The following is a 27482-nucleotide window of genomic DNA, read 5'->3' as shown; positions in this document are numbered from 1 at the left end:
CTACTCAATAGTCCACTGCCTCATCCTTGTTCTACCTTGAGTCATTTTACTGACTTGAGTCCTGGGTAAATGACTCAAGGTTGACTTGAGTCATTAAATAAATAAATCAGGACTTGAGTCCTGATTTATTATATCAAAAGTTATTCCATTCTATTGACAATAACTGTGCCCAATTCCTGTATTTAGACCTGTGTCGGATTTTTATAATATACCATAGATCATGTTGAATATTTCCATTTACATATTGTTATTTTTCGTCCTTGTTACCTTTGTTATTGCCGGATTGAGAATCTGTATGTGCCCTATGTCACTAGGGCTAAAAAGTAAAAACCTGACAAATCTATTGAGTTCCTTTAAAGAGAAAGATCAAAATAAAAATTAATTTCCCCAAGTTTAAACTTGATAAGTTTAGCTCTGCTGTCAACCAAGCCAAAAAGAATTATTTTTGGGAAATTTTTTTGCACTGATCAGGCCTCTCTGCCTTACTCTCTTGGACAATATTTCATCAATTAAGCTAACCAATTGCAGCAGAGAAGCAATCTGGAATATTGGGCAACATTTTAAAAAAAATTGCCAGTGAAAACTTTAATTATTTTAATATCAGTTTTCAAAAATATGCAAACAAAAATGGGTCTCCTAGTTTCTTTTTTCAAGGAATTAGGCAAAAGCTATAAAAACATTGAAATTGACTTTGTGCACAGGCATTTTTTGTCTGATTCACAAGTGGCTTCTGCCTGATATTACAGAATGAGCATATCAGGTGCATCTTTTTGGATATGGTCTCCAGGTTGGTTCATTTAAATATATATACAACTCAAATTTTAATATATTCTTCATTTGACCTCCAATTTTTTTAAAATGATATTAAAATTTATATGAGGTGTTTTGTAAGTTCAAAGTTATTGAGAAAGGATGAGTAACCTACTGTTGCTTTCTGCAGTGAGGATAAATTTTTATCTTTCTTTAATTATTCCTGTGCCAAAAGATTTCATATAGATTGGTCAATGTTGAAATAACAAAAATACTTCATGCATGAATACATTTATATTGTTTGAGTGGTAAAAATAAAACACTCAGTTTTAGTTCAGAGCATTCATGGATTTCTCACATGAAGCTCGAGTCCCTGTTTTTGAAATGCTGTGCTTTTTTATATAAAATAATTTTTTATTTGCCATCCCATACCTCTTACCAGAAATTTCTAGAAACCTTTATCATCTCACACTTGAACAGCTTACATTTCTTGCACAATTTTCATTTCTGTTAGCTTTTTTCTTGCAGATTCTGCCTGGACAGATGACTGGGGTAGCTGGGATCCTCTAGATCAACCTAGTTCTTTGAATGATTCTCATCATTGTTACAATCTCAAAGCTTTGCATGGTAGCTTCCAAGGTATCTTCTCACTTGAGTTTACAAAGAAATGCGCTCTATAGATTCCAGGTGGCTATATTATATTTTGTATGATTTTTTTTCTTCAGTGAAATTAAATTTTCATATTCCTATAGAAATTAATCATTTTTGTCTTACTCCAGTGTATTTTTAATCATTTTTAATTCATTGCTATAATAATAATTGAATCTTTTATTATATTTTGGACAATTTGAATTTTTCAAAGTTGTATTTTTATGCAAGCTCCATTAATTATAATTCAAGAACCTTATTGCATTAGTTTTTTATCTGAAACTCAATAGTTCCTAATCAGTTCTCTTCTAGAACCTTGCTTTTTGCTATCCACCTGTTGCTATTTAGTAGTTTTGTCTTTTTGGAATTCTTGGTAATTGATTTGTTCATTGTTAGCTTAGCCATTATTTGCCTTTTACATTTATCTTTTTTATGCACTATTTTGCTTTCTTAGTGTTTGCAACCATCTTGCACGCTTCTAGTTTCTTGAACTATGCTAGTTGTAATATCTGTATTTCTATTTCCTTCTTCTGATGTATTTTTTTCTAATTCTTTAGGTGGAAAAGCAGCTGACAAGGCTGGGAGTGAAGCAAATTGGCTCAATGAGTGCAAGGTGTCTGTCAGTCCCACTGGAGACGTGATGGCCATTGCTAGGGAGAGGAAGCTTTGTGTACTAACAGGTAAGTGGCTCATAGCATCATGTTTTTTTGTCATGTAAATATAGATTTGATTATTTTATTATCATCATTATCCTTATTCAAAAAATGTAAGGATTCTGATGTTATCTGCTGAGCATTTGAGTAAATTACAATTTATTTTCTTTGTTTTTGTTTAAAATATTGAAGAATCAAAAATATGGATCAGATTTGATATTATAGTAATTTTTGACTATCTGTGTGCCTTAAAAGATGAACTCGTGTATACTTCAAGGAAGGTGGTTTGTTGGGCAGAGCTAATTTCCCTATAAAAATAAATGACAATCAAAGTTAACTTGTTCTGAGCCTATTGCAAGATTTGTGCAGGATACTCATAGATGGCCAGGGTTGCTGTGATTTAGACACAACCTGAAATTTTAGTTAAATACTTCCTGGTTATTTTAAATTTTTGTTCATTCATTATCCAAGGTTCCACTTTTTATATAAATGCATTTAAATTTTGATTTACTCAAGTGCATAATGAACCTGTTTTTGCATGAAAATGAATGTGAATTTATTCAACAGGTTCTTGGGAAGTTCCTGAAGATGCTGAAGAACAGCTTGTTTTGCGGCCAGCTTGGCGAGGTGTTCCCAGCGTGTGTCCGTCAGTTTAAAATTTGTTTTCATGTGATAATTTATTTTTAAGATTATTTTTTAGTTTGGGCCATGCTTGATAAATGATTTAAGGAAATGATAGCTTCAAATAAATTCATCTCTTCCATTGTATGAATAGGAATTTGGCCAAATGATCTGCAATTCAGTGATTGTATGCAATAAAATTATTAACTGGATATTTTCTATCATAATCCATTATCCATGTTATTCCTTAATTAACACTCAACCTGCATGAAATTACGTATAAGTTTACTTATTTTCTCATATGCATTTTGCACATATTGACGATGGTGATGATGAGATGATACTTGCATTTCAGTGAAGACATCAGCGCCGTCATGTGCCTGCCTATCAGCTCACTACAGCGCAGCAGTGCTGGGGCTCCAGACTTTACTTGCATCCTCGTGTGTACACAAGCTGGATCTGTTGCTTGGCTAACACAGGTTGGGTGCTTTCCTGGCAATTCCTCATTCATCATGAAAACCGACAAACCATTCATCACAAAAACCGACAAACCATTCATCACGAAAANTCATCAAAAAAACTGACAAACCATTCATCATGAAAACCGACAAACCATTCATCACGGAAACCGACAAACCATTCATCATGAAAACCAACAAACCATTCATCATGAAAACCGACAAACCATTCATCATGAAAACCGACCAACCATTCATCACAGAAACCAACAAACCATTCATCACAAAAACCGACAAACCATTCATCACGAAAACCAACAAACCATTCATCACGAAAACCAACAAACCATTCATCATGAAAACCGACAAACCATTCATCATGAAAACAGACAAACCATTCCTCATTCATCATGAGCCGACATGAACCTGTTATCAGGCGACAAGTAACTAAGTTTTGTCTGATGTGTTGCTGGCCCAAAGGCTTGGGGCGTAGCCTAACTGTCTTTTGTCACTGGAAATAGTTACTGATATTGTATGAACGATAGGGTTCTTAAACAAGGCACATGTAATAATAGAGATAAATTTGAAAGCAATTAGAATTTTAGTCTCAATATATTTTTAGTGTAGCCATGTTTGATCTTGCAGTCTTTAGTTATTTTGAAAACTTGGGCACTTGAATACTGGTCAAAAAATGGCTCTACCGGTATAGGTACCTGAAACTTTTGGAAATGATATGTTTATTTACTGAAATCTATTTACTAAAGTAGCAGGGTTTATTATAGATGTTTGTTTTGTAATGAAATAACTTTTTCTATCAGGAAAGGAAAAAATTTCTAGTGAAGTATGTCTGGACAGTGAAGCGTGTTACTGAGGTTAAGGCTTTCTATTGCTTCAGGCTAATAATTATTTAATCATAATTTTCCAGTCCTTAATGACACTAGCATGATATAGTCAAATCAATGCCAGTGATAGTAATACGCAATGTTTTAATGTACAATTATATCCTCTATATCAATATTATCAATGCTTGAAACCCTGAAATCCTATATACCTTCTCCTATTAGTGTGGTGTTTTCTTCGCCATTTCTTGATCATGAAATTCGTGTTTTAAATGAAAACATTTGGCCAAATTTCCAGAATGGTGTCGTGTTGCTCCAAAAGCATTTTGAGGAACCTGGCGTTGGCGTTCTGGGTGTTGAAGTTCGTACTGAAAGCGATTGTTTGGCGCTTAAATATTCGATTCATTATTCATCTCTATATCATAAAATAATTACCAATAATAACGAACATTATTATCTGTCTTGTATATCAATACTGAAGCAAGTGCCGAGGGTGACGTGAGTGCATTGACTGGCCACAGTCCCACTCTGCCCTACAAGAAATGGCTCCTGCAAGGCCGGTCTGCTGCAACAAAGTAAGCTCTCAACTAACTTCTTACTGTACTGAATCTAAATTATTCAATTCATGTCACTGAAATTGATATCTTGGTTAGTACTGTGATGAAGTAGATTCTGTTAATTCTGTGTAAACAACACAGGCTTTCCTATGAGACTTATAAAGATTTATTTTGATTAGGCCACGGCAAAAAATATCATTATATTACTAAGGACACTAATTTATGCTTATATCGGCAAATTAGTCGAAGGAGCAAAAAATATATTCACAACCGGAACATAGCTTCTACAGGATTCCTATTATAAAGCTGCAAAACGTATGTTCATTTTATGCATAGAATATGATTGTAAATGAGATATCCTTTCTTAATCATGGCTTATTTTCAACTTTCATTGCAAGATTTCCATTGTGAAGCTGCAACACGTACCTGTGCTCAATTTACGCATCGAATATGCTTGTAATTGAGAGATCCTTTCTTAATCTTGCCTTATTTTCAAGTTTCATTTAAGCTTGATTCATGTCTTATATCAGGTCTGTAGGGATCGCGGGGTCAGCGCGGGAGTGCCTCTACGATGCCATGAGCCATGCAACCCTAACTCAGGCTGGCTTCAACAGAGATGCAATCATTGGGGGTAAGAGAACACAAATTACTCAAAGTTTTGTCTCAATTTCATCCTACTTCTGATAACTGGGGCAAAATAAAACCATTCTCAGAACCGAATTCTGAACTCAGTCTGGCTTCAACAGAGATGCAATCATTGGGGGTAAGAGAACCTAAATTACTACAAGTTTTATCCCAATTTCATCCTACTTCTGATAACTTGGCAAAATAAAATCATTTTCAGAACCGATTACTGGTCTCTGCAACTGTTTGCTTTTTCGCTCACCGCTACATAACCTCTCACAATTAGGTCATTTCATTTGCGTCACTGATGCAGGTTTGAGGACGAGCGCAGTTTCTCTCCTGACGGCGGGAGAGGAGCCCTACGTGGCGCTGTTCAAAGGGCGTCACGAACCAACGCCCCTGCACGTCTCGGACGTGGCCAAGCAGCTCGCCTCAGCCCTCACCAGTCGCGTCATGGGAGCCGCCAGGTAAAACAATTATTATTTTATTCTCATTTATTATATGGCCAGGTAAAGCATTTACTATTTAACTATCATTTATTATATGCCTTGGTGCAGTAGTTCTTATTTGCTTGTTGTCTCATATGTTATATGGCCAGGTGCAGTAGTTCTTATTTGCTTGTCGCCTCATATGTTATATGGCCAGGTGCTGTAGTTCTTATTTGCTTGTTGCCTTTAGTTTCAAGTATTCATGCAAGTTTTAAATAGTGTTGCAATACCCATTCGTACTGATGAGTATTCGACAAGCTACGACCTTGAAAAGTATGAAGTGTCAAAATGTTTTTATCAGTTTTTTTGCAATATTTGTTAGTGCCGTTAGTAAAAACGTACGTCAAAATAACTTTATTGCAATTTTGGAATTATTGTACAGTTTTATGTTGGCAATTAAAATAGCCCGTTCTTAAATATGAAGATATTGCGTTTAGAATCGTTGAAACTAAACAAGATGTTGCCTCGACATTAATTCATTTCTTCTCTTCCTCTCATGCGAAACTAAGTACTATAGTAGTATTTTATGTAATATATAATACATATAAGTAGCAGGGTGAATGAAAGTCTACTTGTATATTAATATACAAGTAGACTTTCATTCATTCAACACACTATATAGTGTGTTGAATGCAAGACGTTATTGTATCTACCTTGATATCATAATAACAAATGTTTATTCATTGTGTTGGTGTATACAGATGGTGTTTGCCTGAAGGGCGGAGATGCGGAACTGCTGTAGCGGTCTCCCCGGACCCGCGCTTGGTTGCTGTCACGGACACCTTCGGTCGGGTGGTGCTCGTAGACGTGGCTGCAGGCTACGCTGTTAGGATATGGAAAGGTAAATGGTCAATATATAACTAGGAACNCGCGGTTGGTTACAGTCCCTTTAATCCGCGCGGTTGGTTACAGTCCCTTTAATCCGCGCGGTTGGTTACAGTCCCTTTAATCCGCGCGGTTGGTTACAGTCCCTTTAATCCGCGCGGTTGGTTACAGTCCCTTTAATCCGCGCGGTTGGTTACAGTCCCTTTAATCCGCGCGGTTGGTTACAGTCCCTTTAATCCGCGCGGTTGGTTACAGTCCCTTTAATCCGCGCGGTTGGTTACAGTCCCTTTAATCCGCGCGGTTGGTTACAGTCCCTTTAATCCGCGCGGTTGGTTACAGTCCCTTTAATCCGCGCGGTTGGTTACAGTCCCTTTAATCCGCGCGGTTGGTTACAGTCCCTTTAATCCGCGCGGTTGGTTACAGTCCCTTTAATCCGCGCGGTTGGTTACAGTCCCTTTAATCCGCGCGGTTGGTTACAGTCCCTTTAATCCGCGCGGTTGGTTACAGTCCCTTTAATCCGCGCGGTTGGTTACAGTCCCTTTAATCCGCGCGGTTGGTTACAGTCCCTTTAATCCGCGCGGTTGGTTACAGTCCCTTTAATCCGCGCGGTTGGTTACAGTCCCTTTAATCCGCGCGGTTGGTTACAGTCCCTTTAATCCGCGCGGTTGGTTACAGTCACAGTAATCCGCCGTTTTCTCCAAGACGCAAGTTCCGAAAATATTCCTAGTCAAATATCGCTGAACAGAAGCAACCCTTATGAATATTGTCGATGGAACTTTTATTATTATCGGACTTCGAAAATCCTCTAAAATATCCGTTTACGACTGAAAATGGCCTAGCATGCTCTAAGGTGCTTATGAGTGAGAATCCTTATACTGTTTCAGAGAAGAGTCTATGTACTGTTTTTAAAAATAGTGTTGCTATCATCCATGCATGTCGACGAGCTGTTCAACGAAGCTGATTGATGTTAGGAAATGATTAATGTTATGATTCAATTGAGCTATTGAGGTATGAGTTCATATTTGTGTTGGTCGGACACCGTTAGCAATTTTTAAAGTACGTTTTAAAGAACTTAAACTTGAAAAATTGCTGCGCACTTAAAAATCAATTAATGAATAAGCGAATTCACGTAAACAGATTACAAGATATTCATTTAAATAATGTTTATAGTACTGAACTCAATAAAATAAAGTACGTACACTAGATAAATGTACATACAGTACTTGTTTCTAACGGTACACTCGTCGAAGAATTCTTACCGCGAGTACGCATATGTACGTGTGTGTTTAACGTATTTTTTTCCTCTGTAATAATAGGCTGCTGTACACGAACCATGGCATGCTTGGCAGTCGGGAGCGCGAGTTGCTGCACTCTGTACTTCTCCTCACCCCCGACGGAGCGCTACAGCGTCTCGAGATTCCGTTTCATCTTCTCCTCGAGTGAGTCCTCGACTCTAAGGCTGCGTGGTCCGTTGCGTCAATGATTGTCGGAGGCACATTTAGCCTTATAGGCCTGTCGTATGCTTAATTTTGTTTCCGGTGGCACCCAATAATTTGATGCCGATTGTGATAATGTCTTGTTTCTGTCTAATATTTATTTACAAAGTACTTATATCGTCAGTCCGCTACAATCGCAATGTTTAAAACGCAATTGCGTTTTCTTTGCTTTTAAATTCTTGGTTTTATCACATTGCACTTTATATCACTCATTTGCACTATAGGTCAGGACTTCAAGACTGATTTTAAGCCAATAATATTATCTTTATTTTGCATTGTTTGTCCATCCTTCGCTGTACGAAGTTTACTCGACGATTAGAAGTAATTTATTATTAACTTTTACGTTTGACAGAGGGCGCACCACCAAGCGAGCTCGTGACTACCACCTCTTCAGGAGCTTCAAAGCCTCAGTTAAACGGGGCGAGGAAGATGCCGCAGCTGCTTTAAGTTCTCAGCTGCAGACGTCGGCAGCTCGTGTACAGCTGCTCTCCTTCCTCGCTCACTGCCCCAGTGTTTACTCGCCTGTGCTGTTACATCGCGTCCTGCTCGCCTTGTGGCCGCTGTATCTGCCTGAGGCTCCTCAGCTTTTGCCGCGTGAGTTTGTAGGGACACTATTTATCTGTTATCAGTTTTATTAATTTTCTAGAATATTTGTCTTTTTCGCAAACCATCCGAGCTACTTAAAGATTGACATTTTGTTTCTTCGTAGATTCAGTTATCCATAGGATCATAACAGCCTGATCCGCCAATGTTTGGGGTGCAACTTCCATACTTTACAAAATACACTTAAAACACTATCCTCGGCAAATTCGTATTATAATCCCCGTTCTAAGTTCTTGAATTGTAGCGGTTTCGAAACTAACCGATCCGCTATAAGTTAACCTTCTTTCAAAATAGAGTTTTTGTTTATGTAAGAAGTTCTTTCGTCCAGTTGGACAAATATTTTGCCATTAATTATTAGGCTGTGCCATGATCAGCTGAACATATATATTGCCTGGTAAATTTTATTTTCAGTGAATTTATTTCAGAAATGTGGACGCAATGTGGTATTTTGCACCGTCAAGAGAGGTGGATGCTAAAGGGTTAATAAATAATTAGATACCATCGTGTATTTCAAGGTTCTCGTTCGCTGATAGTATTTTTAGAGTTCTTTCTTATAATATATTTCGATGTTTTCGTTCGCAGCTATAAACAACGAAAAAGAATCTGGCAAGAGCTGTGAACAGAACAGACAGGATCCTCCAGAATGTCTCTGTCGTGCGTTAAATATAGTCTTATTAGAGCTCTTATTTAGAGTTCTTTCTTATAATATATTTCGATGTTCTCGTTCGCAGCTATAAACAACGAAAAAGAATCTGGCAAGAGCTGTGAACAGAACAGACAGGATGCTCCAGAAAGTGCTCTGTCGTGCGTCAAATATAGACTTCTTAGAACTCTTATTTAATCTTTTTAGAGATCTTTCTTATAATATATTTCGATGTTCTCGTTCGCAGCTATAAACAACGAAAAAGATGAAGCTACCAGAGTTAATGAAGGATCTTCATATCGATGAAGATACTTGAAAAAGATATTATTTAGATTTCTACACTTTGAGATGTATTTGTTTTTTTTTTATGTTAGAGATCTATTTGTGTTTGAGTTTGAGGTGTATTTGATTTGTGGTTAGCAACTGATGATCATGCTGCAATGTTTTAATTATTTTGGTAGTTTTCCTGATCAACACTACCATCAATTGAGCACTCAAACCATTTGGTGGGAAAACCTTGCTCTTGAAATACATTTGAGTTTCTTATAAATGGGAATTATAAGTGGATTATAGCTCATTTACTATTATTTTATTTTGGCTACGTCAGTATTAGCTAAAAAATGTTACGCTAGAAAAAACTGTTTTGGTTCATAATTAGATTGGAAGGAATTAAAATTTCTCATTTACTGTACTTGCCTATATTTGCAGGAACTGAGTCATCGTCTTTCTTTGGAATCTTCGAAACTCGAGCCTCTTATGCGTCCGCAACAACAGCCTTCGAATGTCAAGGTGCTGTATTACATTTTGCATGGTCGATGTACTATAATATTTAATACAGCTATAAACGATTGCGTTGCTAATAATTTTTTTTCCATTTCATCGTTTATCAAGTTGGACGCTTGAAGTCTTTGACGCTGAACAAACAAAACATGATTAATGATTGATAAATTTCCCATTTTATGATGATTTTCCGATCAGGTCAAGTTCAGCAATGATGCTCCGCGGTTTCGAGTGAACATCGCGTGGTTTCTGAGAAACTTCGACCTGGGCGTTGTTAAGGAGAGCGTCCAGCCGCACCTGAACACGGCCCAGCTTCGCCTCAAAGACCTCAATGACAGATCAATCAATAAGTAATTCGCTATATTATTTAACACCTGTATTAGTATTTATTTCAACTCCTGTTTCGCTCTTCATTAATTTCTGTCGTAATCTCCAGTTTGCTCCTGTCCTTATCTTCAGTTGCCTCTTGTTTTAATGTACAGTTTAGTCCTTCTTTAGTCTTCAGTTTATTCCTAATGTTCTTCAGAGAACTCCTGCCTCAGTCTTCAGTGAGCCCAGAAGTCAGAAGTTAACACATGTCTTAATCTTCAGAGAACTCGTGTCTTAATCCGGCATTAGTTCAAGTTTATATTAGTCTTAGTAAGCTAATCAACTGTTCTGCCATCTATTACTAAACTTTTTCTCGTTTCTCCACCCATGTTGAAGTGTGGTTCTTAAATATTGCAAAATTGAGCCTACACGTGGAAAATATGGTATTCATGGATTTTTCCCAAGCCTCCATTTCAACAAAGACTTGACAGATTTTCTTGCCTAATAATAAGTTCTAAATTTCGGACTGTTATTTATTTCGTGTGCATGTAGAATAGGATATTCCAGAAAACTAACACTTGGTCTTTACCTTTTTTTAGTAGTCTTGGTTCAAGACAAATCGAAACGCCGACACTACGTGCTACCGATGACGCAGCTGTTGCTACCATACCGGGCACTGATTCATCGGAGCCTCTGCCTATTGCTTTACGAGACAACATCTCGAAGGACAGAAAGTCGGCACTCAGTGAGTTCTTTAATTATTTTAGTCTGAGGTCGCGTGTTCATCCATGCTTAAGAATATCAATTTGGCTGTAAAATAATTTTGTAGTTATAATAATGGCCTGAACTATTTTTCTAGGGTTCGTTCTAAATTGATCATTTTCCGCAAATTGCGTAGTATTCAAATTCATCTTCTCTCTGTTGAAAGAAAATGGATTTCCAGAAGAAAAAATGTCAAGAATGACTTTTAAATCTACGAATTGTTACTGATATAATTTTAACTTCTTTCATTTGACACTATTGGGTGGTGATAAACCTCATTATTACGAACATTATACGTAGCATGCCATAGCCCGAATATATATTACATCATTCGTTTTTAAACGTCGTATTATCTTGCTCCCCAGATCGTTTCTTGTTTGGCTGGCAGTGGTCTAAACAGAACATTGCAACCATTCACGCTTCACTGAAAGCCAGCGGGGTACACGTCAAGTCTCTCCTCAAGCTCCTGCTGCTGTACTGGAGTTCTTCCTACGAGGACGAAAGCAACGTTTTTACCTCTGGCGGACCTGTCAAGGTTCTCACTCCCCCGCCTCACGCGCCCCCGAATGTTGGCCCAAACGCCTATCGAGGAGTCGTTGAACGAATGATGGAGACGCTCAAAATGGCGTCACTGCTTACGTCCCTCGCTTCTCTTACTGGTGTGTGATTTTACTCTTGTGATGTGTCTTTAATGGAGAGAATTCTCCATTCCTTCGTTGCCACTTTTTACTGATGAATAAAAACCTTTTCCGCCAATGTTTACCAACGTATGCTGAAATTGAGTTTTGTAAGGATTAGCTTTGATTGTGATTATCACTAAACCTTTCTGTTTTAGTAAAAATTCTTTTGAGAATTTATGTTATTTGCTGTCTGATTTCACCTGATAACAGGCATCTCAATATCTCGTACACTCTTTCAGAGGAATCCGTCACGCAGAGCAAAGACGAGCGCAACGCCTGGTGGAGTTCCGTGAGGGCACAGTTGGTGTCGTGGCCTTGCGTCAGAGGCGCTTACCTCACAGCACTTGCGTCTCGCTTTATTAACTCGAAATTGGAGGCAAGACTCAAGCGCTTGCGCCGCCTCCAATTGAAACAGTCACGTGGAACGAGCACGAATGAACCAGAGACGAGAGTAGACTCGATGGCTGAGGAATCAAATGTGAAAAACCAAACTGTCTCTCCTGAACCGTGTGTTTCAAATCACATCAACGCTTCTTCCTTGAATCTGCCCACCCACGAACTCGGCGACAATTCTCACCAAGTTGATGCTCCTTTATCATCAGGAAATGTTTCCAGCACTGCAGCAACTGACTGGGATTTGTTCACTGAGATTGAAGAGGAGGTTAAGCTATTGTTGGCAGGTTCCTATGAGAATCCCGGCGTGTTGAGTGAGTGGGAAGACTGTTCAGTCGAGAGTACCGAGTGGGCTGTCGTGGTCAAGCAACTAGAGCGACTCTTGCCCCTCGAACGGCTCCTGAACTTCTGCTCTCCTGCCACCGCAGCGCCTGGCGTCTCCGTTAAGAGGATGATAGATAAGGGCAAAGGTAATGCTTTTGGTTATTCACCATCCAACATAAACAATAATATTGTTAGGTTGAAACAATTTACTTTCTACATTTCATCAGAAGTGACTAGGTTACTGCTTTATTTATAGCGTTCTAGCTGAAGTATACAAAATTGTGTTTGCTTACAGGCGGCGTTTGTGAGGCAGTTGCTCAGTGGCTTGTGAGGACAGGTCTTTCATGTGAGGCCCTCGCCTCCCTTACATCCTCCGTCGACGCTCACATCCTCCACTGCAAGAAACTGAATCATGTTAGGCTGCCATTTTGTTGCGGATTCATTTCTGTCGATTGTCAGCTAAAATATTTGTATCGAAGCCATACAAATTAGGTAGTTCCATATATCATGCAAAAATTTATTGTACTCGTAGAAGCTTCTTGGCAAGAAATATTACTCTTACCCTAGAGAAATTGTACCCTTTAAGATTTAAGGAGTGATTTCTTGCATGTCGATGTATTGATTTTTTTTGCACAGGACTACGCAGAAGAGGCCCTGGAAATAGACGAGGACGATGTACCTGAGGGAGCCCACCTCAACTTGCTCGAGAACAGCTTTCCCAATGACTCGCACTTGGACCTCGTCTCTATTTATGGCAAGTATAAAACCCATGTACAAAATTTCGTTTAATCTGGTTTAGAAGCTCTCTTGCCCCTGATATGAAAGTGATCTCAAGCATGATTACGAGGACGTCCCGATGCAGGACCGCTGCCCCCTTATCAGGGATAGCGTTCGACCTATGGTGCAAGCTGTGGCTGAACGTGAGAGAAAATAATCTGAGAGCAAGGAAGTCATGCTTCTCTAATAATATAGGTCATGCTAATAATACGCAAATACAGTATGAGCACCAAATCTTTGACGCAATACTTCGATGTACCTTCTTAAGTTAGCCACCATCTTTTCTATTTTTATAATAATGAAACCGCGCGACGCGTTTCCGATTTCAAATCATTTTTAAAACTAACTCCAAATAAAAATAATGATGCCAAGATTTATATTTGAACAGAACGCGTGGTGAAAGTAGTGAGCACAGTATTCCCCGAGAACATCAATGTCTATTTCTAGTCACATTTGTAACTAACTGTCGATTGAAATAGAGATGCAAATATTTATGTCGGAGCAGAACGCGTGTTGGAAGTGAGCGCAATGTTCCCCGAGAACTTGAGTGACAATATAAAGTCATTATTTACAAGTTACTGCTGATTGAAAGTAATGATTGATTTAAGTAATATTTAGAACTGTTAGTTGAAATAGTCATTCAACGTTTTATGTTTGAGCAGAACGCGTGGTGGAAGTGAGCGCAGTGTTCCCCGAGAACTTGAGTAACAATATTTAGTCATATTATTTAGAACTGTTAGTTGAAATAGTCATTCAACGTTTTATGTTTGAGCAGAACGCGTGGTGGAAGTGAGCGCAGTGTTCCCCGAGAACTTGAGTAACAATATTTAGTCATATTATTTAGAACTGTTAGTTGAAATAGTCATTCAACGTTTTATGTTTGAGCAGAACGCGTGGTGGAAGTGAGCGCAGTGTTCCCCGAGAGCATGAGCGCCGCTAGCCTGGCAGCGAGCGTGGCATGGGAGAGCGCCGCGGCGTGGTTGCACAGCGCGCACGATCCTGTGCTGCTTAGCACCGCTGCTGCCATGGCCGCCAATATCCCCAACAGTCACGTACGCCACGGTCTGTAGTGCTTGCTTTAATGCATGTTATGTCATCAGGTTAGACACAACCGGCTTTTTAAAGTTATTGATCAACTGTTGTTATTTCGTTATCTTCTAGCATTTGAAGATAGTAAACCAACTTCATTTAATGACTAAAATGCTATAATAGTGAATTACTCATGTCACCGGAAGTTTGCCGCAACCTTCAATCTTGTCAGATAAAATTTCAACCTTTGGCATTTTATTGCAGTTGGTTCATTGAAAGTCCAGTTTATTGGGATAAAAGGTAATTTATATATCATTCGGTAACGAACACTTTAAAAGCAGCACGTTTAAAATAGCAATACCAGAGCACAGCCATCAGAACTAGCGTTGGGGCACAAGATGGCTAGTGCAGCAACAGAGCGAGGTGAGTTCAGGTAGAACCTCACAGTAGGGCTGGCGGGACACGACTGACAACCGACTCAAAGCCGCTCAAACCTAAACCCTCACAACGTCACGACCTCTGCGGTAAAGCTAGACTCAAATGTTCTTACTCCAGATGTCGCTGTACACACATCTCTGGTATGTAAAAAAATAAATGCACAGGAAATGAGTAAAAATGGCCGCGGTTAACAGTGATCGACTTCCACGGTTCACACCCACACTTTTCCAAATTTTAAATTACAGTAATAGAAATTTATGTTAAATTGATTTATTAATTACCATTACTTTCTTCATTTTTATCCGACCATCTTTTCAACTGGATAACATGAATTCAACGAATGCCTTCAACAGCCTTATCTGAAGTGACAACGCGCAGGTGTGAGCGTGATGGTGTGGGAGAAGTGGGTGGGACCTGTGCTACGGCGCGTGTGTGAAGCCATCGAGCGACAAGGGGCCTTGCCTTCGCCGTCGCAATGCCTCAGTGCCATCAAGATGCCCAGGCACGCACTCTTACCTTTCCTGACTGCTGCTAGGCAGCTGCTGGCCGTCATAATGGAGGTCAGTTATCACTTATCAGGACTCAGAATTCGGTTATGTTAAAGGTCAGTTATCAGGAAACAAAAGTCGGGTATGTTAAAGGTCAGTTAGCAGGACTACGAAGTCGCATACGTTGTCCTGTCAATTTTGGATTGAATCTGGTCAATAATAAGCTAAATTAAATTAAAGATTTCAGTTCATAGTTGTGTTTAGAGTTCAGATTAAGTTCAGAGTTGTGTTTAGGGAATCAATTTTTCCCTCCTTGCTAATTTCAAAATAATTTAAAGAACGGTTACTGCTGGCAAGATAAAATCGATCAAATACGAGAAGACACTTGAATTAAATATATTTTGTTCTTAAAAAACCCATACTTGGGCTTTTTTGCAATGCAGAGCAACGTGAAGTGTCAAACAGAAAAAGCCCAGGTGCCGCACGTGGACAGCTTCTGGCAGCACTCGCGCGTCCAAAGCCCTGGCGTCAAAGAAGCTAATGAAGAAAATGAGCTCAACTCTGACAAACACGACCGTCAAAATCAGGTAAACCGTCATCGTAAACATAGGACGAAATAATATTTGCTGTTACATTTATTACTATGTAGGAGTAAATATAGTCTTCGAACAAGAGTTTATCATAGATACGAATTTTTCTTTGATCGTTTGAGTTTAAACTCAATCTTTACCATCCAAATCTACACTCGAGCTTATCAGGTCCCTCTATAAATTCTGTCTGCAGTTCTTCCAATTGTATGAAGTTCTAATGGCATTTTTTAATGTTTAACCTAGTTAAAACTACTTAAATGTGTTTGCATATATTTAAACTACTTGAAGCTTGTCCCAACAAATAATAGAATTAAAATTCATAAAACACTTAACATTAGCGTAGCCAGAGATTATTTAAGAACTCGCACAAAAGAAAATTTTACTGGGAAAACTTAAATGTCTTTGTCCGCACTTCGCTCGTTCTGAGCTTCATAAGCAGAAGATTTTCTCAATAATGATGTAAGCAAGCTAATAAATATTAGTTATGGTAGTCAAGAATTTGAATGGAAACTTCATTGATTATCCAATTACAGCCATGTATTACATATTAGCGATTGTTTATTCAGGCAAAATACAAAACAAAATAAGATGACATTTTGAATGCTTCTTTCACTGCAGGTGGGCAATATGGTGGCCATCCACGAGAACACAGCCAGCGAACCTAGTTTGATCCAACACCGTTTCATTGACCGCCAGGGCGATGGTAGACCTGACCTTCCGTCCTCTACAAGGTAAAATTGACTGACCGCATAAAAATATTCCCTTCGTCAAGGTGTTTTCTGTAGGATTCTTTTGGCGGCTGAGATAAGTTGGAGCAAAATTTCAGTCAGCAAGCCCATTAAGTTGTAGTACATTTGAACAATTTTTTCTTTAGATAGAACCTTCTTCAAAAGTCTCCGCAATGACAGCAAATCTAATTGAAAAAATTAGAACTTATAGTATCGAATACGTTCGTCCTAAGGAATTTAAAAGCAAAGAAAACGTCAAGAAAATTCACCATTTCGATATTGAAAACGTTTCGAAGTCCAGCTCCATCATCAGTTCGACTAAACTAAAAATGAATAAAATCAATCATAAGCCAAAATTCAAAGACAGACATAAAACCTAAACCAGACCTAACATTATATCGAAATCAACTGGACTAGATATAGGTATAGATTTATCGAATAGATATATTTCGATATGTTAGGTCTTGTTTAGGTTTTATGTCTGTCTTTGAATTTTGACTTATTCATTTTTAGTTTAGTCGAATTGATGATGGAGATGGACTTCGAAACGTTTTCCATATCGATATGGTGAATTTTCTTGGCGTTTTTTTTTCTTTTAAATTCCTTGTGAACTTGCGATATAAGCAGACTGATGGTATAAGTACTTATATACGTTTGTCCTAGTTGTATATTGATATTTTTTCATCGTGCTCTGCCATTAATGCTCTCTATGTAATTGATTTTCGATAAATTTTAGATATGATTATAGAAATTTACGATTTATTTCTTGATATGCGTATGAACGACTAAAGAAATTTTGCGCGTTGTAGCGGTAGACGTGGCAGTTGGCACGGCCCCAAGAGCCTGGTGGAGGTGGCAGTGTTGCAGAGGGCGACGTCCTACGACCTGGTGCTGCTGCACGCACAGCTCACCGACACCCTCAGACTCATAGCCACTCTCGATATCAGAGGCAAAAAACCTCTTGCGCTTTACAACGAAAGAGTGAGTGAAAATCCAGAAAACGCTCATCTCATTCACCAATCTCAGTTCCTGAATTTTCCAGTTTAATGATGCGTGAATACTTTACTAGCACTGCATCAGACCGATGAATCGACATAATTCAGGATACCAATAGATCTAACATAATTGCTTTTTTTTCATTCACGGTTAACTTGATATCCAGAGTCGGTGTGTGCTGCACAAAAGCTTGCACGTGGACTGGGCTCAAGGAGGTGTCGATGAAGCCCCCAGCGTGACAAGCGCGAGACTCGAGTTCTTGACGAGCGCAATAACCGCAGCCATCGCCACGCTGCCTGACCAGCCCGTCTACCAGGAGGTCAGTTGGGTGAGCTCTGGGGCGTGGGACTCGACCACCTCTACCGATACCAAGTCATCGAGCTCTACAGTTGCGGACATGATAAATTCGCCGAAGATGTCAGTAGAAATTATTCTCGATTTCCCACTATTTATTATTTGCGATCGGACTAGGAAGTAAACTAGGCAAAACGGCTAGGACTGGTATCTGAAAGAACGACTGAATAATTTTGGCAAGTTGACTTTTTTCAATTTAATTTTTAATTTCATAACAATAATATATAATATCCTAGAATTATCATTTTCCTTAGCAGGACCGGAAAAAATCATGAATGTAGGAAGCAGCTTTCTTTGTTCCCAGTTAAAAATTTGATTAGAAACATACTTTGTAATCTCAATAAGCTCCTAAGCCTTGAGGTGAATTAGCTGCAGCGTGGCCTGGAACTGCGACGTCCGAAACATTAACCAAGGATGCCCTTCCTCCCAATGCAGGCGGTGCGTTTGGTGCGTCAGACCAGGCAGCTTGGTCAGAACTTGGTGCTCCTCGCGGCTTGCCGCTACAAGTATCTCTTGGACACCAGCCCTCGTCCAGTGCCTCTCACAGTCAACCTCGGCGCTTCAATATCACATTGGATCAAATCTCTGGTAAGTGACATGAACGATGCGCTTCGTAATTTGGAAATTCGACTGAGCTCAATTATTTCAAGGGAATTGCAGATTGTATGTAGTTTGTAAGTTAATTGCAAATGCGAATTTCCTTGAGAAATTAAATATACCCAGAAATGTCAATATTCCTGAAAATTAAGAATGCAGTGCTGGTTTAAGTTTAAATGTCGCAGTTCGTTTTGCACACTATGAAAATTTAAGTTATTTTCCAACGGTCTGGTGTATTCCAGCCGCTTAAATTAGATTTCATCGTATAAAAATTTATACCGAGTGGTTAGATTTCGTTTAATGAGGAATATATAACAAGAACATACAATCACACTTTGCTCATTCAAATAATTAATCATTGAAAACCAGACAACACGGTAGAAGTTCGTCATCAAAATACGAGTGATACAAATATTTATGAATGTTAATATAAATTTACACAGCTCAGGCTCCTCAACTTGTTGATGAAATGTGTATTTCTGATAATTTTGCCAATTACTTGCAGGACGCAAATCAACTGAAAAATCCGAATGTGGCTGTGTCCGATAGCGTGCAACTCCTCCGAACTGCCATGAGACTTCTTCCAGACTCGTCAGCCGATCACTCCAAAGCAGAAAACCTCCTCTTCGCCTTCACATCTTTGCTTGACTCGGCATGAGGGCTCAAGTTTTAGAAAGCAGAGACATGAATTTACAATATTCGTAGCTAGATTATGGAATTTTATTATATATTATATTTCCAGAGAGACTTTATTGTCGTTAGCCAAAACCACTATTATGGTTCTATCAATCGTTAGAAAATCACGTTGAATTATTTTAGATAAAATAGCCCAAACTTCTATACTTGCAGTAGAGAATATCCTGTTACCATATCTAGCATTTTCTGGGAAGTTATCTACGAAGGTATAATTCTGTCTGTATAATGCACAAGTTACACTATGGGTATAGTATCACGGGTGGGCGCAGTGAATGGGAATGAGAGATACATTTCGCTTTTTTAAGAACATTTATGGGCAAAAAATTGGAAAGTAGCAATGTTATCCGAGAAAACCTCGTATGCGTCTGTCAGGAATGCTTTCTTCTTGCTTCAGCTTTGCGATGAGGCGAGCGTGAATTTCGGCCCCGAGCACTGCACTTCCCTGGTGAAAGACCAAAGCATATTATATTCTCAACTGTTTCTTTGAACTTCTTTTTTTTGCATTAAAACTGTTAAGACTGTAAAAATTTTTGCTTCATAAGTTGGAAAATGCATCATAAGAATAATTCAGTACATTGTATTGAATTTGGAAATAAAGTTCAACAAATTGTTCTTTATTGTTGGAACACACATGATTAATTAACGAAAACTAATACGGTATAATTTTATAAATTTAATAACTAACAACTGATGCTGATGAACTTAATTTCTAATCAGTTATGAAAAATAAGGCCTTTTAGCGCATTTTCTCATTTATGGAAAAAAGTCACTATATCGCTCGTCATGTCCGTCTGTCTGTCCGTGACTTAACGTTTTCGTCGACGAGAAAATGCGCTCTGTCACTCACTGCAATGAGTACCGAGTTATATTTTTTGTAGGTTGTGAGCATTATTTTAATGTTTGGAAAACAATTGAAAGATTTTAACCCTGTCAATCCAGTGCTCTGAAGAAATGTGTGCCAAAATGATTACAGCAGTGAAAAAACGTAGAAATTAACGCTGACCCTATCTGAAATTACTTGATGAAGTTGGTAGCAGTAGTGCAATGACTAATAACAACCACGCTTTCTAGAACTATACTTGAATAGAAGCTTTTCACATTTATCCATCAATCTGAATTTCATGTTCAACGTTTTCATATTATTATAATTTTTATTTAAATATATTGTTTTATATACAATATGAATTCTTATTTGCTTTTCTAATTACTGAAGACCCGTGCTTGAATCATCGGGTATTATATATTGAACGCGATTGCTCAGCTCCCCAGGATTATCATGACCTCTCAATAAAGAATAAAACTCTCCGAACGTCATCTGAAGATACTGTTCCAGAAAATAAATTCCTGGCCTTCGAAAAAATATATGAATACCCGTATATGACTGATGATAGCTGAAGAAAGACGAGCTGATTTTAGATGAAATATCGCACATAAATTTTAATTTTGTATCGTAAGATGGGATTCTGATTAGCATCGCATGGCACACGCACTGAAATAAAATAAACTAACTTCTTTTCCAACGTTCATTCCGTCTTATTCTCAGTTCTGTAAACGCAAAATTAATAACAAAAATAAGAATAATTGTGTTGGAGGTTAAGAGTACCTAATCCTTTGTGTACTGACGGAATACTCGGTCCCAGGGCCCATACTTTCAAAAAAAGTTAAGAGATCGTAAGTTCATCCGCCAATCATTGACGGGCTTTCAAGGTAAATCCACCAATCATAGACAAGAAAATAGAGCGTAAGTACTTACTTTCACTTAGCGAGTTTTGAAAGTATGGCCCCAGCAGATCTTTATGTACGAACAACATCGACGACGGCTACTGTATCCATAAACAAAGGGTTATTAAAAGTTTGTACGCTCGTACCTTGAGAGCTTTTTTGAGTGTGTGGGGCCCGATGGTGCCTGGACCCAGAAGATGCACGGCGCAGATGGTGGCGTTGGGAGCCACACCAACCACCACGCTCACGGGGGCACATTGCTCTTCCTCAATTGTAGGATCCACTATTGTTATTCCTTCTGATATCTGGTAACCGCGATTGATCGAAAAATTACAATTAGCAACAAGTAATTTAGTTCGTCCATTTTTAAAGGTTTATGGGAGTTTGGTACTATTCTTTGAGATGAATAGTTCGTACATTTGTTAAGATTTATGGGAGTTACTATTCTGTGAGAAGAATAGTTCGCCCATTTGTTAAGGTTTATGGGAGTTACTATTCTGTGAGATGAATCTAATTCATTTGCACGAGTCTCTCTCTATTCGAAATTTAACAGTGGTATTATATTCACAACATAGGAGTATCAGGTATCAGGCTGCTTACCCTCAAATGCGTAATGAGAATAGGAGCATTGGTAACGTCGAGTCGGTCGACGTCGTATGGGTTGTCTGAGAGTGTAAATTCTAGCTCTCCACCGTCCTCCCCTGTGATGGTGATGCGTGGAGTACGGGTTGCGTACAAGGCGGATTTTACACCCAGAGATACTACATCAAAAAGATTACCACCACACTCTAATACCTGCAGAAATGAGAGTCAAAAAACGTGATCAATGCATATGAGTTTCAGAATATAAAGCTGTCTAAAAGGCGAGCATTTTCCGCTATTAATAAATTTAGAAAAGTAATTCCAGTCACATTTAAAGTGAACGAAAGCAGCACGTTTTTTCCATTGCTTGATACATTATAAATTTCTTGACACTCAAGAGTGAACGAGTCAAAAAATAATTGTGATGAATATTTGAACTTTTGAATATTTGAATTGTGATGAATATTTGAATATAACGTAAACCAAATTAACTAAAATTTGAACAAAAAACTACAAATGGAATAATGATGCCCAGAGGTAACTTTAACAATCTTCGTACATAATAGATACATTAACTCAATAAGAAATGTCTTTACCTATGTATAAAGTGTAATTATACGTACATCACAAACTAAATAAACAATAACATTCTCTGCGGTTTAATTCTGAACATTCATATAATACAAGAAAAAATATAATATTTTGAGTTGTATTAGCAATCAATATCCAGACTAACCTCAACATCAACGTAGAAAGCCTTAACATATTTGCCAGGCACTACAACCAGGCCAGCTGTGTTGAATGCATTGGCATCGCTGTAGAGGCGCTCCAAGACGCTGCTCAGTCGACTTGCCAGCTCTTCTCCTCCACGACCTTCAAACTCAGGAGCAGCGTTGGCAGAACTGAGGGAAATTTTCAATTAAACAAAGTATAATGATTTGCTTATCTCTCATTTCCACAGCTTTAATTAATAGCTCAACTCTCATCTCACAGAAAATAAGTGCGTAGTAGCTGATTTTTTTTCATTAAAAAATTACGCTAGATAAAATACATTTTTTGTTATTACATTGAGAATAGTAATGAGGCTTTCAAAGTGGTAAAACATAAAATAGAATAATTATAAAAGATCTAATGTTACCAATTTTTTATTCACAATAATCAAATATTTAACCAATAACTGAGTTGGAAATTTAAGCTTCAGAATTTCAAGAAACAAGAAGAGTTCACCACATTTAAATGTCACATGTGTTCATCGTACCAGTTAACAAAAAACAAAAGTTTGCCGTGGTTTGGCCGTCCAGGCAATGGTGGCTCTAGCTCCATCTTTACAGTGACCAGAATATCTGTCCTGTGTAGCCGCACTCGAGCAGAGCCATTTGCTGTATCCAGCACACCAGTTTCTAACTCCAGCTCTCTGTAATCTAGTGGACCACGGCCATCTGCTCGAATGCCGAGCTGCAAAGGATTAAATTCCCACAACATTAGTGAAATCTTAGACAATGTAGAGATTTTATTAGTTGATCATGATACTGCCTAGAAGCCAGCAGATTGAGAACTTAAAGAAAAAAAGCCTTATTTTCATTACTAATTAGAAGTTAAGTTCATTGAGATCAGTTGTTAGTTATTAAATTATTGAAATTTTATTAGTTTTCATTAATTAATCATGTGTGTTCCAACAATTTGTTAAAGTCTATTTTCAAATTCAATACAATGTACTCTATTTCCTAGTTCTTTTGATGTATTTTCCAACTCATGAAGCACAAGTTGTTACAGTCAAAGTGAGTGCAAAAAGGCATTGCAAAACAAAATAAACATCATTAATAGCAGTTAAATTTCTTTCACCGAACGCAACACTGAAGATTGTTGTATTATAATCTTACTCCATTTAAATTTTGTTATTAGTATAAGTGCTCATTTATTTGCTAACGCTCAGTAAAATCCTTAAATAATTCCATAGCAACTTTATCCTTCTATAATTAAGATGGGATTTGTTTCAATGTAGCTTGTTTTCTTGCATCACCCAATAAAGTGGTTAGACTTGCTATGTTCTTACCATGAGCCCTAACCAAGTTTTGCAGTTACACATTTATCATTTCAATTATCATTTAATAAATCATGTAATTACACTTTACATTAAAAATTCTGACAAGTATGCCTAAAATTTAGCAAATATATCAATGTTAACTGTGCTAAGTGATTGAAACAATTATCATGCTATTCCTTCAGAATAACATGGTTAGGGTATGTTAAAATATATAATTAAACCAATTAGAAACTCGAAGTGACCATATAAATTGGGAGAGGTTCATGTGACATGGACCAGAAATAGTACTCCAACTCACCAGGCAAGTTTAATATTAGAATAAGTTTAATAAGTACTAATAAGTAAGTTAATAAGAATAAGTTAGTTTTTCATAATTATGAATGTTAATTGTCTTTAAATAATTTATTGGAAAACTTACAATGCTTAAAATATGTAATAGTATAATGCATAGTATGAGCTTGGAAAGTCTCAATTGCTCCATTCACTTGGCAGACTTAAGAGGAGGAGAAGAGCTTAGTTGAGACACAAATGGTAATTGCTTAATTATGCAGGTTGATTGTTGTTATGTCTTATGTGGCTAATTAGGCCTGCATTAAACAGTTAACTTTCTAACTCAGGAGCCATACTAGGGAAGATGTGCTAGGTGCACAAGAATTTATGTCTTCAATTTCTAAATGTGCCTGGTGCATGGTTATTTTGTCAAGAAAAAATTTGGAATGCACTGTAAGTAATAAATGATCAAATGGTACACAGCAAAAACAACAATTAAAGAACACTAAATCTCATTATATACTGGTACTCTTATACAAGTATATAATAAGCAAGTAGAGTTAGAGGCTTACATTTCAAAATAATGGAATTTTGGTATGATTAGGCAATTCAAATGCAAACAAATGTTTAGTACAGTCTCATTCATTTATTGTCTATGCAATAATTTATCATTTATGCAAATGTGTTTGTGTCCAAGTCCGATTAGAGTTTCTATGTTAATTTCTCTGGTCTCTAGCAATACCTAAGTGGAATTTGAGACACAAGCCAAGAATCAAATAAAAATGACTATAAATCTGGCTAATTTAAACAATTCCTATAGTCTTTTTCATATTTCTTCATTAAAAAATAATTATTATAAATAACTGCCTATTTTACAACATTTTTTAACTTCACTTCTTGTTACAACACTTCTTTTTGCTTGTTTGCCTGCAAAAAGTCTTAGGTATAATCAATATTTAACACACTTCTGCATTCTACCTGTCCAAGTGATCTGAAATTTTGCAGTTTGCACACCTGCATAAAATTGGAGACAATGCATGAATCAATTGACAGAATAAATAATTTTCGAAATCAAAATTTTTTCAAATTTAACAAAATTTAAGAAAAACTTTTTTTAATATTTATAACAAGATTAGAAATTCATTGTACATGTGTAAGGTCAGAGACACTGGCCTCTTTAGCAGTGTTCTTTGAAAATAAATTTTTAAACGCATCTTATTTGAGTGATTTTTCAAAAATCACCTGAAAAAATATTGTATTTACCTGTAATTTTAGGAAACCTCTGTCCGATATTTCAAATTTATAGCAATATTACTACAAAATCCAATTACAATTTGCCTAAAAAAATTGATATATTTGTTAGTCTATTTGATATTAAAATTTTTCTCTTAAGAGAGATAAGATTTTTGAAGCAAGTATATAATAAAAAATTATGAACAGCATGTCCTGATTAAATAGCAAACTCTTGTTCTATTTTGTACATCAACTTAGAGTTTGATATTTTTATTTGTTGTTTCTAACTTCCAAGTTTTTTTTTTATATTATTAATGCTTATATATCTTTTCACATTTTTTTGCCTATTTGTAATAGGGTAAACATACCATATTCGAAACACCTTAAGGACGTAGCAAGAAATAAATGGCTAGAAATAGATCACTGTATGCACAACTCAAATTCTGACTGGTTTATGTCACTTTCAAAACATCACACTATGCGCCAGCAATGATGAAATGTCACAAACTGTTGCCATATTTATTTAACAGCCTTTAGAATTCAATTCTACAAAATCGCTGAATTCTAACACTGTGTGTGACTAAATGTGGCATATTGTGAGACTAATTCCGATCTCTGACAGCGCTACAAAAATTTTAATTCATAATTCTGACACCCTGTGTTGGAATACGACATCCTGTGTGTCGTAATTCTGACTCCCTGTGTCAGAATATTTTTTATGTGTCTAAAACTGTCTCTTAAATCAATCATCTATTAATTTATTTACCACTTAAAATCAGCAAATACAAGTATACTTAAAGGATTCTTAGCATGGTGGCAGGGAATTATTGCGAGTACTTATGCGTTTGCAAGAGCATCGACCGGTCCGGCTCAGCGGGGGGGGTGGATAGGAAGGGAATAACGAAAGTCTCATTTACGACTGGACTAACCCATTGAGCAACATTTTCTCAGTTATGGTCTCATAACAACTCAATTTTAAAATGTGTACACTTTCGAAGTTGATGTAAGTAAATAAATAAATATTTGAACTGGGAAATTCCTTACTTACTTACGTTGCTTCCAGATTTATATCAATGACGTGAAAAATGACAATGACATCGGTAAAATTGGCCAAGCCATGATGTNTAAATTGCCATGACATATCATTAAAGTGTTGAACGACGCATATAAAATCTATCCACTAACCCAGTTTTATATCTGTCTCTTATACACATCTAGATGTGTATAAGAGACAGCGTATTAACAAGGTTGCATGCACGTGTTACTCCAAATAACTAATTTTACCCTAAAAACAGTCTGATTGTACAGCAAGTGTCAACTGAACATGTGATAATGCAGTCTGACCACTCTAATGTGACCGTCACTGACCGCAACTACGTAATCGTAAACTTGATGTTTACATTTTTTTTGGTGGGAACTCATCGCAACTGATTTCCAGACAAGCTTCACTGCATACTAATCAATCCAACAAATCAGAAACCTTACTTTTTTTAAATAGTTGGCCGAAGACTGACAAATATTTTAAATGAAAGAATTTCAATCTAAATGTGTTGGCAAATGGCAAGATCTTCTGAGGGCATAAATTTTGCTACTGAAGTATCCCCAAAGACCTTGCAATATTCATCCACTCTCTGCACAGTGGTGCTCACTAGTGCATGCGTGGAACTAAGACAAAGCTTAACATAAAGGAAAAGTTAAGGGGTGTCAGAATTACCTACAGTGTTGACTGTTGGAATATGGTGCATTGGCCCTAATTGGTAATTTGGTTTGGATTTATTTGGCACAGATAATTATTGCCCTTGATTTGTGAAAATCATCTATAAATAATTATTATTATCCGCAATTTTTGCAAAATTTATTAATATTTTTATTCTATTAATATTATATTCAAGATATTGCAGATTGGTAGCAGGCACTAGGCAATGAGTTTTGATTTGGAAACTCATTATTTTATTAATGAAATTAAAAACATTTAATAGGACTAAATAATGTTTCAGATTGATCAAACAAAAAACAAATTAATCAAACAAATAACAACCCAAGACTCCAAGTTAACCAACCTTAACTCCATCTATGATATATCGTTTCTCTGCCTCACTCAAGTTGATATCAACCATGGTGAATGATCTCGAAAAGATTTTTTCTTAAATTCAAAAGCAAAAGAGATTGTGAAAAAGCAATACCACACTGAGGGAATCTCCACAAACCACAATAACTGCGGGTGCGGGAAACATCGGCATCACTGGAAGCAAACAAGCATGCACTTACGGAGCGGTTCAGCGGTAACAACAAGAACTCCGTTCCGATGCAAAGGAAATTAAATAAGGATGCAAAGTACTGAAAATTATAGTCATTAATTCATCAAAATATTATAATTTGAAATAATAAATTTGCATAAATTCATCTTTTTGTGATCAATTTCAACACTCTAAAAAATAGTATCCATTAAAAATTTGATAAACGTGTGAAATTTTTTTATCAATAA

General features: G+C 37.2%; 2 protein-coding genes across 2 annotated transcripts; one reads left to right on the top strand and one right to left on the bottom strand.

The window, feature by feature from the left end:
• Positions 1-732: 732 nt before the first annotated feature.
• On the top strand, positions 733-19198 carry LOC108678925 (rab3 GTPase-activating protein non-catalytic subunit). The gene is given in 28 exon segments (XM_047884023.1): positions 733-787; positions 1279-1389; positions 1956-2078; positions 2619-2697; positions 3028-3151; positions 4268-4467; positions 5057-5157; positions 5464-5617; positions 6340-6486; positions 7780-7902; positions 8312-8553; positions 9145-9230; positions 9914-9994; positions 10184-10335; positions 10894-11039; positions 11422-11715; positions 11976-12599; positions 12749-12867; positions 13090-13207; positions 14119-14292; positions 15076-15257; positions 15629-15772; positions 16394-16506; positions 17313-17484; positions 17666-17824; positions 17827-17916; positions 18289-18441; positions 18956-19198. Coding segments are annotated over 28 exon segments (4404 nt in total). The 5' UTR covers positions 733-747; the 3' UTR covers positions 19109-19198.
• A 238-nt stretch (positions 19199-19436) lies between these two features.
• Positions 19437-27271, bottom strand: LOC108678933 (exosome complex exonuclease RRP42). The gene is made up of 6 exons (XM_018167427.2): positions 27058-27271; positions 22709-22905; positions 22187-22352; positions 21469-21663; positions 21015-21173; positions 19437-19588 (listed from the first exon to the last, which is right to left on the bottom strand). Exons 1-6 carry the CDS (start codon positions 27112-27114, stop codon positions 19487-19489), a joined length of 876 nt encoding a protein of 291 aa, XP_018022916.1. The 5' UTR covers positions 27115-27271; the 3' UTR covers positions 19437-19486.
• Positions 27272-27482: the final 211 nt, after the last annotated feature.

Source organism: Hyalella azteca, unplaced genomic scaffold (assembly GCF_000764305.2).
Source record: "Hyalella azteca isolate HAZT.00-mixed unplaced genomic scaffold, Hazt_2.0.2 contig1796, whole genome shotgun sequence".
NCBI classification, from domain to species: Eukaryota; Metazoa; Arthropoda; class Malacostraca; order Amphipoda; family Hyalellidae; genus Hyalella; species Hyalella azteca.
Note: the sequence above shows the minus strand (reverse complement) of the source record. Positions and strands in the feature narration are given on the sequence as shown.

Coding starts and splice junctions, on each gene's coding strand:
- LOC108678933 (XM_018167427.2), bottom strand. CDS start 27,114: ATGGTTGATATCAACTTGAGTGAGGCAGAGAAACGATATATCATAGAT. Junction 21,174..21,468: donor TTCTCATTACGCATTTGAGG/GTAAGCAGCCTG, acceptor CGCGGTTACCAG/ATATCAGAAGGAATAACAAT. Junction 19,589..21,014: donor CACTCAAAAAAGCTCTCAAG/GTACGAGCGTAC, acceptor GTCTTTCACCAG/GGAAGTGCAGTGCTCGGGGC.